At 38.2% G+C, this 10,939-nt stretch overlaps 2 protein-coding genes across 2 annotated transcripts; one reads left to right on the plus strand and one right to left on the minus strand.

Annotated features, from left to right (window-relative positions):
- The first annotated feature begins 731 nt into the window (after nucleotides 1-731).
- On the plus strand, nucleotides 732-1,691 carry LOC129498879 (olfactory receptor 56A3-like). The gene has a single exon (XM_055308763.1). It carries the CDS (start codon nucleotides 732-734, stop codon nucleotides 1,689-1,691), a length of 960 nt encoding a protein of 319 aa, XP_055164738.1.
- Nucleotides 1,692-9,706: 8,015 nt separating this feature from the next.
- On the minus strand, nucleotides 9,707-10,654 carry LOC129499649 (olfactory receptor 56A3-like). The gene has a single exon (XM_055309822.1). The coding sequence runs from the start codon at nucleotides 10,652-10,654 to the stop codon at nucleotides 9,707-9,709; it is 948 nt and encodes a 315-aa protein (XP_055165797.1).
- Nucleotides 10,655-10,939: the final 285 nt, after the last annotated feature.

Here is a 10,939-nt window from a genome sequence, read left to right on the forward strand (position 1 = left end):
CCCTCAGGTTGAAAGCCAACACCAATATTTGATTTCAGTGTTTGGATTTCATTCAATCCTTAGCCTGCTAATTCATTCTTGTTTACCTGCTCATAGGTGTATTCAAGGCAGTCAAATATAAAAATAGGCATAGAAACAGGTATGTGTGTGGGTATGACTATGGGATTGGGTATTGATAAAGAGACATTAGATACAGACATAATCATAGAAATCAATTGATGCATTTTCAATAGGTCATTTGTTTCTAGATATCCCAGTTCATCATACCACTGGATACTATCACCATTTACTTCCTTAAAAGCTTCATTGTGGATCCCACCTAGCCCTTGGAATGCATTTCTGTACATTTTACATTTTAAACTGAAATGTACTCTAAGATTTTGATCTTATGTGTCTCATTTAAGTAACATTTGATGCTTAAATTATTTTTGATTCATTAAATATTAATCAGGTCAACAAACTGAAAAGACACATTCACACAAGAAAAAATGTGAGATGAAAAGCAGATGAAAGAACAAAAGAACAAAGATGAAGACACTATATATTCAATAAATGTCTTTTTGCCACCTCCTAATTGTCAAAAAAAATGTGCTAGGCACAGGGCTGTAGAGTAGATGTTACCCTCATAGATTTTACATGCTAAGTCCATAGTCATCAGAGTCTATGATGGACTAACTCCTTATCTCTTCTTCAGCGACTCAAAGACATCTGCCTCACTAAAATCACTGCTAATGCTACCTTATAACAGCAGCTGCCTCTCTACTGAAGTCTCAGACTTCATCCTGAATTGCTTTGTCAGGTCTCCCAGTTGGCAGCACTGGCTATCTCTGCCCCTCAGCATCCTGTTCCTCCTGGCCATGGGGGCCAATGCCATCCTCCTGATCACTATACAGCTAGAGGCCTCTCTGCACGAGCCCATGTACTACTTGCTTGGCCTCCTTTCCCTGTTGGACATCGTGCTCTGCCTCACTGTCATCCCCAAAGTCCTGGCTATCTTCTGGTTTGATCTCAAGTCCATCAGCCTCCCTGCCTGCTTCCTCCAGATGTTCATCATGAATAACTTCCTGCCCATGGAATCATGCACCTTCCTGGCCATGGCCTATGACCGCTATGTCGCCATCTGCAAGCCTCTCTACTACCCAACCATTATCACTGACCAGTTTGTGGCAAAGGCTGTTCTCTTCATCTTGGCCCGGAGCACATTTCTTACTGCACCTATTCCCATCCTTTCGGCCCGGCTGCATTACTGTGGAAAAAATATAATTGAGAACTGTATCTGTGCCAACCTCTCTGTGTCCAAGCTCTCCTGTGATAATGTTTCCCTTAACAAAATATACCAGTTAATTGTGGCCTGGACTCTTCTGGGCTCTGATATTGTCCTCATATTTATCTCCTATATCCTCATCCTAAGAGCCATTCTTAGACTTAAGGCAAAAGGGGCAGCTGCCAAAGCTCTAAGCACATGCGGCTCTCACTTCATTCTCATCCTCTTCTTTAGCACCATCCTGCTAGTCTTTGTTTTTACCCACATGGCCAAGAAAAAAGTTTCCCCAGATATTCCCATCTTACTTAATGTGCTACATCATGTAATTCCTGCAGCACTAAATCCCATTGTCTATGGGGTACGAACCCAGGAGATTAAAGAGGGAATTAGGAAATTACTGAGGAGGGTAGCAGAGAGATGCAAGTAATTATATTCTAGATTGACTTTTCTCAAACATGAACACTCAAAATCACTATTTGAAGGCAGGGACTTAGAGATAAAATTACAGTCCTGATGCTCTCTCTCGGCATGACTGAAGATATGAACTGTGTGGTTTCCCCTTACGAGGCACACCACTTACTTTCCATTATTTGCTAAAGATAAGGATATAGATTTAAAATTCTCATCATGGTACCAGACCAAGCACGGTCTTCAGCTATGCTGCTGAAGACTGCACATTACATCTCATTGTCTGCTCCAGATTAAATCCCTTTTAGAGTCAGTATAATAGAAAATACTCATTTAAAGATGTGTGGCTGATAGGAAGCATCAGTATTCACTGACAGTGCATTGACTTTAGAAAAGTAAAATGAGATTAAAAAGCAACTGTTTAAAATTATTGGCATTAACCATTATGCTTTAACCTTTCCCTCAGGCATTCAAACATATTTACTGATTGTTACGTTGTGTCCAGGACAGAACTAGAAAATGAGACTCTAACATACATAAATCTTGATCCCATTACTCTAAAAGGCCTGGTGGAATACCCATAAACATGTAAAATCAATGTAGAAGGGCTAAATTAAAACTCATCAATAAGCCCAGAGGAGAGAGGAATTTGTTTATGTAGGTGGGATTCCTTGTGTATCTGGTCTTATTCTTCAGTCCCTCAGTCAGGACTGCCTCCCTAACAGCTTCTCAAAAACATGAACCACTGTCTCTGGGACTTTTTGCTTGTTGTTTCTCTGACCACATAGCTCGTTCCCTCCTTGGGTCTCCCTGACCACAGTATTTAAAAATAGTGCTCAACAATATTCCCCCAAAGCACAGATGATATTCTAACACTTTCTCTGTTTCCCTGTTCTGCACAGCATCAATCGCTATATACTGACTGTATATTTTGCTCATCTATTTATTTAGTCAGCCTACAGTCACTAAAATATAAGGAGCAGAAGGGCAAGAACTTTTGCCTGATGTGTTCATTGTTGTATTTCCAGTGTCCAAACAGTGCTAGTAGTACAGGAGAGACCATAAATGTTTGTGAAATCAATGACTGAATACAAGTTGAATAAATGATTAAATGTATGCTAGTTACTAGGAATATAATTCGGTTACGGTCCTTGTTCTCTGAGTTCTTACACTGCATATTAAGGGTGAGGGAGACTATATCTCATGCAAGAATCCATGGTCTGAAATCTGAAGACTGTATGAAATATTGCCTTGGGACAGATGGAGGCTTAGAGGTAAGATCAGAAGTACATTTTTAGGTACTGAGTTTGAATACTCATGAGTAACACAAGTATATAGTAAGCACAGGTTACTACACACAGGTTTAACACTCAAATAAGATGTACACTTGAGAATTGACTACAGACCATACTTGAAGCAATGGAGTAGGTGGAAAACCCTAAGGAAATAATAAATAAGAAGAAGAGAAGGAAGCCCAGCAAAAGCCCTGCTGAACCCCTATATCATCCCTACTTCTACTGTGTGGACATTAGCATGGAAATTACAAAACGATGTAGTGGTCAGGTTAAAGGGAGGACAAATAAGAGAGTCACAAGAAGAAAGCACCTCAATGGATGCCTAAGTGGCTCAGCCTATTAAGAGTGTGCCTTCAGCTCAGGTCATGATCTTGGGGGCCTGGCATCAAGCCCTGTGTCAGGCTCCATGCTCAGTGGGGAGCTTGCTTCTTCCTCTCTCTCCTACCCTCATGCCTTCTTGCACTCTCCCTCACTCAAATAAATAACTAAATAACTAACTAAATAAGTAAAATCTTTTTTTTAAAAAAGAAGCAGTTCAAAATGGACTGTGATCACTTAAGAAGTTATGATTACCTTCATCCAAGGCCACCTATAGATTTTGTGGCCCTGTCTATATAAGTAACTTGATGTTTAAAAGACTTTGAAAATGGATGGACCCATATGGCCCATTATAAAACACCTACCATATAAATGAATATTATAAACAGGTATAGAAGAAATTCTTACATGTGTATTTATTGTCCTCTCAGCGCACATAAGGATATTTGACATGTCAAAGCACCATCTCTTAACAAAAGAGGGAACATAAAATATATTTTTAAAGTAATGGTTGCAAGTTTCCTAATCTGATAAAAATTATATACCTGTAGTTCCAAGAGCTCGATGAGACCCAAGATTAACAAACTTGAGAATATAGTAAAGTACATCATAAACCAATTGTTCAGAAGTAATGATAAAGAAAACAATTGTAAAATCCAGAAACAAAGACACATTACATACAAAGGGATTAAATTAAGCACAACAGCAGATTTCAGAAACAATGCAAGTGAAAACACAGTAAAGGAATATTTATATAAAAACTGGGGTAAAGTGTACACAAAACTTGTCACCAGTAGGTGCACACTACAATGTTTACAAGGATTCTTTTGAAAGGGAAATTATAAAATGTGACAATGGATCTACAGAAAGGATTGAAGAGCATCAGAATATGTTGCAACATGGATAAATAAGTAACTTTGTCAATATTTAAATGTATTTTAATAAAACTGTCTGTAACAAAAAAACAATGCAAAGCATTATTTTTGCAGTATGTGGTTTCTAAAATGTATGACAATAATAAATAGCACAAGCCAAGAAGGAAGAAATGGAACCATATCATTGTAAATTTCACATTATATGTGAAATGATATGCTGTCACTTGAAGGAGTACTGTGACTAGTAAAGAGGTGTACTGTATATACACAGGGGGAAGGAAACAAAGAACAAACACCGAAATGATATAGTTAAACTCAAAGGCATCCATAAATCAAAGTAAGTACATATAGACTAATCATCCAATTAAAAGCCAAAGCTTGTCAGATTGAATAAATAAGAAAGACTTAATAAATTCTGCCAACACAAAATGTACCTCAAATATAAGCACAAACAGGGCAAAGTAAAACAAACAAACAAACAAACAAACAAACAAAAACGGAAAACTACACCATATCAACACTTCACAAAGAAAACTGGAATACCTAAAACAATGTCAAAAAAGATGAGTTTGAAAGCCAAGAACAACACTAAGTATGCATTTTTTAACCAAAATAGACTATGCTCTGGGACATAAAAACAAGCCCAGGACACCTGAAAAGATTAATACAAAGTATATTCCCTCACCACAGTGAAATTAAATTAAATATCAACTATAAAGTGATGTCTGAAAATATTCCCAAACATTTGAAAATTAACCAATACACTCCTAAACAATCCATGAGAAAAAAAAATCAAAATGGAGAGTAGAAAGTATTGTGAACAGAAAAAAAAAATTGAAATACAGCACATCAAAATTCTTGAAATGCTGTCAAAGCAATTTAGTTGAACCTTGAACAACATATGCATTAGGGGCACTGACCCACTACATAGTCAAAAATCCATGTGTAACGTTGGATCCTCAGAAAACTTAATAACCTGCTACTCACTGACACACCAATAACCACATAGTTGGCTAACTCACATTTGGTATATTTATTATATAATGAACTGTTACAATAAAGCAACCTAAGAAAAGAAAATGTTAAGAAAATCATTACCTCAGGGACATATGCATATACAGGATATAAAATAAGAAAATAATAACACTATTGAAAGAAGGCAATAAGGGCAGCTCAAGTGGCTCAGTGGTTTAGCACCACCTTCAGCCCAGGGCCTGATTCTGGGGGCCCTCGATCGAGCCCCATGTCAGGCTCCCTGCATGGATCCTGTTTCTCCCTCTGCCGATGTCTCTGCTTCTCTCTCTCTCCCTCTCTGTGTCTCTCATGAATGAATAAATAAAATCTTTTCTTTAAAAAGGCAATGAATTGAACAACCATATCATAAAAAGTAGAACTAATGAGCCAGAAAGAATAACAATTGAGGATAAATTAGGAATGCTTAGCATATAAGAGAAAGTATTTGTTAGATAAACAAAAGCATTAAAATCCTCAAAGATTTAATAAATACTGGAAAGAATAAGTAGTATATTCAGTTATAAAGAAGAACCAAATGTTTCAAAAAATAAAACAGTTGCAAAGAGAAGGAGTTAAGATTGTGAAGTAGGGAGACTCTAAGCTTATCTTGTCCCTCAAACACAGCTAGATAGTTATCAAATCACTCTGAATACCCAAGAAACTAATCAGAGGTCAGAGAACAAAAATTGGAAGTCTACACATCAAAAAGTGACCACCTTTTGGAAGGTAGGAGGGGCACAGATAGTTGAATTGAGGGAGATTACAGCTGTGAACATGTCTGTAGGGAAGAGGACTGCCTACTAAGTTACCACAAGATCCAGGAGTGAGAGCATGGTCAGAGGATACCTTGGGTCACAAGAATATCATTTGGCACCAACTTGTCGCAGTTTCCAGGCATAGGAGCAGGAAAGCCAGTTGGGAGCACTGGGGCTTGGTGCCAGTTTTCTTGTCTGTGTTGCCATAAACTGTGAACCACTGTGTAGTCAAGGAAAGGCTTTCCTGGGACTAGCTAGCAAATGGTAAAATCACAGGGAGACCCTTCCCAAGAGGAACAGTGTGGGTCCACACCATGGGAGTCCCTAAAATTTGGAGTTTTGAACGTCAGTCATACACCTGGGATTAAAAAGCTCAGTCACAGGGAAGGTGAATCCAGCATTCAGACAGAAACTAGGAACACAAGAGGGGTGACTGATTGCTCTTCTGTGAGTGCTCTCCAAAGAGTAGGGGGGTGGCCAAGAACTTTCAGCTCCAGGGCTAGAGAGCAGAGTGCTGCCATATTCATCCTCCCCATCAGCAATGAAAGACTTCTGGGAACCAAATAGCACGACATAGTGGAGGGAAGCCACTCACATCAAGCCCTGGAGGCATACTTACACTGAAAAAAGTTAACTTGAAAATCAGCAAAACAGCCCTCTCCACCAGAAGAGCAGCACAAACAACTCACTCATACCAAGTCTACTGAACACAGTGCTGCAAAGCTTCAGCTCTAGGGGAAACAGGGTATAGCTTCCTTTTTAGTTTTACTCTTCATTTTATTGCAATTATTATTTATTCATTTATTTTTATCTTCAATTCATTTTTATTGTTAATTTTTTAAAATTTTTGTGTTTAAGTATTTTTGACATATATTTTTTATTTTCATGACATATGTATTAATATTATATATACCAAAAACACACATATGTATGATTATATATATATGTGTGTGTATCATATATATATGTGTGTGTGTATATATATATATATGATTCTTTAACAAACAAATGAAAATACATCCAAGAATTAGAGGGTTTTTTTTTTGTTTCAGGAGGGTTCCTTTGTTTTTTGTTTTTCTTTGTGTTTTGTTTCATTTTCTGTTTTTATATTTTTTTTCTATTTCTTCTTGTCTTTTCTGGACAAAATAACAAGACAGAGAAATTTACCATAAAAGAAAGAGTGGGAAGTAGAACTGAAAGCCAGTCATTTAATCCACATAGACATAAGCAAGATGTCTCAACAAGAATTTAAAACAACGATTATAAGGATATTACCTGGGCTTAAAAACAGCATAGAAGATACAAGAGAATACCTTACTGGGAGAATGCCTTACTGGCGAGTTAAAAGAACAAAAATATAGTCAGGCCACAATTTAAAATGCTAAAAGTAAGATGCATACCTAAATGGAGGCCATAAAGAAAAAAAGGATAGATGAAGTGCAGGAGTGAATCAGTGGTATAGAAGATAAAATAATAGAAAATAATAAAGCCGAAAAGATGAGGGAAAAAATACTAATGGACCATAGAGGTGGACTTAGGGAACTCAGCAACTTATTAAGACATGATAACATTCGTATCATGGGAATCCTAGGAGATGAAAAGAGAGAAAAAGGGGTAGAAGGTTTATTCTAATAAATATAGTTGAAAATGTCCTTAATCTGGGGAAGAATACAGACAACGATTCTAACAACCATGGAGAATTCCCATTAAATTCAACAAAACCCCAACATCCCAAAGGTATATCACAGTCAAATCCACAAACTATACAGAAAAGGAAAAGGATCCTGAAAGCAGCAAGGGGAAACAATACTCTTAAACTATAAAGGAACAGATTAGGCTTCCAGCAGATCTGTCCATAGAAACATGGCAGGCCATAAGACAATGGAAGGAAATATTCAATATATCGAATGGAAAACTACCCAGCCAAGATTCTCTAACCACCAAGGCTATCATTCAGAATTCAAGGAGAGAAAAAGTTTCTCAAACAAAAACTAAAGGAATTCATGACCACTAAACCAGTCCTGCAAGAAATTTTAAAAGCAATTTTTTGGAGTGAAGAGAAAGACCAAAAGTACCAAAAACTAAAAAAAGAAAAAGAAAAAGGACCAGAGGGGGTGGGTCTCTGGATGGCCCAGTCAGTTAAGCATCTCCTTTGGCTCAGGTCGTGATCTCAGGGTCCTGGGATTGTGCCCCTCATCAGGCTCCCTGCTCAGCCCTGAGTCTGCTTCTCCCTCTCCTTCTCCCTCTGTGATCTCTCTCACAGTTTCTCAAATAAATAAATAAAACCTTAAAATAGATAGATTATAGATAGATAGAACCAGAGAACATCATCAGAAATACTAACTCCACAGGGAATACAATGGCACTAAATTCACATCTTTCAATAATTACTCAGAATGTAAATGGAAACTAAATGCTCTAATCAAAAGACACAGGGTATCAGAATCAGAATATCAAAAATAATAATCCATCTATATGGTATCTACAAGAAACTCATTTTAGACCTAAAGACACTGCAGAATGAAAGTGAGGGGATGGAGAACCATCTATTATGCAAATTGACATTTAAAAAACCAAAGTAGCCATGCTTATAACAGACAAACTAGATTTTAAAACAAAGATTAGGGCAGCCCGGGTGGCTCAGCAGTTTAGTGCCGCCTTCAGCCCAGGGCCTGAACCTGGAGACCTGGGATCGAGTCCCACATCAGGCTCCCTATATGGAGCCTGCTTCTCCCTCTGCCTGTGTTTCTGCCTCTCTCTCTCTCTCTCTGTGTGTGTGTGTGTGTGTCTCATGAGTAAATAAAAATAAAATCTGTAAAAGATAACCAATCAATAAATAAATATTGTAGCAAGAGATGAAGAGGTGCATTACATCATAATTAAGGAGTCTATCCATCAAGAAGATCTAACAGCTGTAAATATTGATACACCCAGCATGGGAACACCCAAATGTATAAAACAATAATAAAAATAAAGAAATTCAGGGATAATAATACAACAATAGGAGGGGACTTCAACACCCCACTTACACAATGAATAGGTAATCTAAGCACAAAATCAACAAGGAAACAGTAGATTTGAATGACACACTGGATGTGATGGATTTAATGATATATTCAGAACATTTAATCCTAAAGTAGCAAAATAAACATTCTTTTTGAGTGCATATGGAACATTTTTCAGAATAGATCACATACTATGTCACAAAACAGCCCTCAACGAGTACTAAAATATCAATATCATACCATGCATATTTTCACACTACAATGCTAAGAAATGTAAAATCAACCATAAGAAAAAGTCTGAAAAGACTTCAAATACATGGAGGTTAAAGAACATCCTGCTAAAGAATGAGTGGATCAACCAGAAAATCAAAGATTTAAAAAAAATACATTCCTGTCTGTTGAAAAAGGAATAAGAACCCGTTACACAACTCTACCCAAAAACATCTGTAGTTGTATATTCAAGAATATAAAGACATGACATATTAACAATCAGAAATATGGATTTCTCACTTTAGAGCCTACCTAGGAAATTCCAGTTTCTTGTAAAAATATGATCGTATGGATGGGAGAAAACAAAAGGGGTCAGGGTTAGTTTTAAAGGAGAAATAAGAGGAAGCAAAACTAACTATTAAACCTTAACTTTTATTGAAGAAGACAATATCACATTTACCCACTTTGAATTATAACTCATAGACGTGACTTTCAGCCCACTCAGCCATTATTGAGTCAAAACTCATCCTGTATTAGGAATGCAGAGATCTAGTGGTCCTCACTACCATCCCTTCTTCAGTAATCTCTGGATTCCTTGTTTGATCTCCTGGGTGCGCACTCCATAAACAATGGGGTTCAAGGCTGCAGGGATGACATGGTGGAGGACATTGAGCAAGACTGGAACATCAGGAGAGACCTTCTTTGTCACCACATGAGTGAGCACAAAGACCAGAAGGACGGTGCTGAAGAAGAGGATAAGGATGAAGTGAGAACCACATGTGCTCAGGGCTTTGGCCATAGCACCCTCCGCCTTTAATCCCATCACAGTTTGAAGTATGAGGCTGTAAGAGATGAAGATGAGGACGAGGTCAGATCCTAGCAGTGTCCAGCCTGCAGCAAACTGGTAGAGGCGATTGATGGTGACATCATCACAGGAGAGCTTGGAGACAGACATATTGGCACAGATGCAATTCTCAATGACATTTCCCCCACAGTAATGGAGTCTGGATGATAGAATGGGGATAGGCAATGTAGAAATAGCATTCCTGGCCAAAATAAAGGCAGCAGCCTTAGCTACAAATTGTTCTGTGATGATGGATGGGTACCTCAGTGGGTGGCAGATGGCCACATAGCGGTCATAGGCCATGACCATGAATGTGCAGGACTCCATGGCATAGAAGAAATTCATGATGAACATCTGTAAGAAGCAGGCATCAAAGCTGATGGACTTGAGGTCAAACCAAAAGATGGCCAGGACCTTGGGGATGACAGTGAGGCAGAGAACAATGTCCAGGAGGGAGAGGAGGCTGAGCAGGTAGTACATGGGCTGGTGTAGAGAGGCCTCCAGCCAGATGGTGATCAGGAGAACACCATTGGCCCCCATGGCCACGAGGAACAAGAGGCTGAGGGGCAGGGATAACCAGAGCTGCCAAGTGGGGGGCCTGACAAAACAATTCAGGAGAAACTCTGAAGCCCCAGTGAAGATGGTGCCATTTTGGTGCGCTGTCATATTTTGCCAAATATTTCTATAGTTTTCTTTCAGTGATCTGTAAAATTAGGATAAAAATTAGCTAGTAACTAAAGACACATGAGTTTAGAATAATTTGCTTTGCTTAGCTGACGTGTGAGTCCTAGAAGATCATCCAGAGCCATGTGAATTCATCTGTTTAGCCTTTGTGTGGTGTTCCCGGGTCATTCCTATCACTTTAAGCAGTATAGAGGACTAGAGAATGGTTTATTCATAGATGTTTGATTCATTCATGTTTTGTTCTTAATTGAATTGCTATTTCTTTAC

Source organism: Nyctereutes procyonoides, unplaced genomic scaffold, assembly GCF_905146905.1.
Source record: "Nyctereutes procyonoides isolate TBG_1078 unplaced genomic scaffold, NYPRO_anot_genome, whole genome shotgun sequence".
NCBI lineage: Eukaryota > Metazoa > Chordata > Mammalia > Carnivora > Canidae > Nyctereutes > Nyctereutes procyonoides.

Bases quoted from the DNA above. Each gene is read 5' to 3' on its own strand.
- LOC129498879 (XM_055308763.1), top strand. From the start codon at position 732: ATGCTACCTTATAACAGCAGCTGCCTCTCTACTGAAGTCTCAGACTTC.
- LOC129499649 (XM_055309822.1), bottom strand. From the start codon at position 10,654: ATGACAGCGCACCAAAATGGCACCATCTTCACTGGGGCTTCAGAGTTT.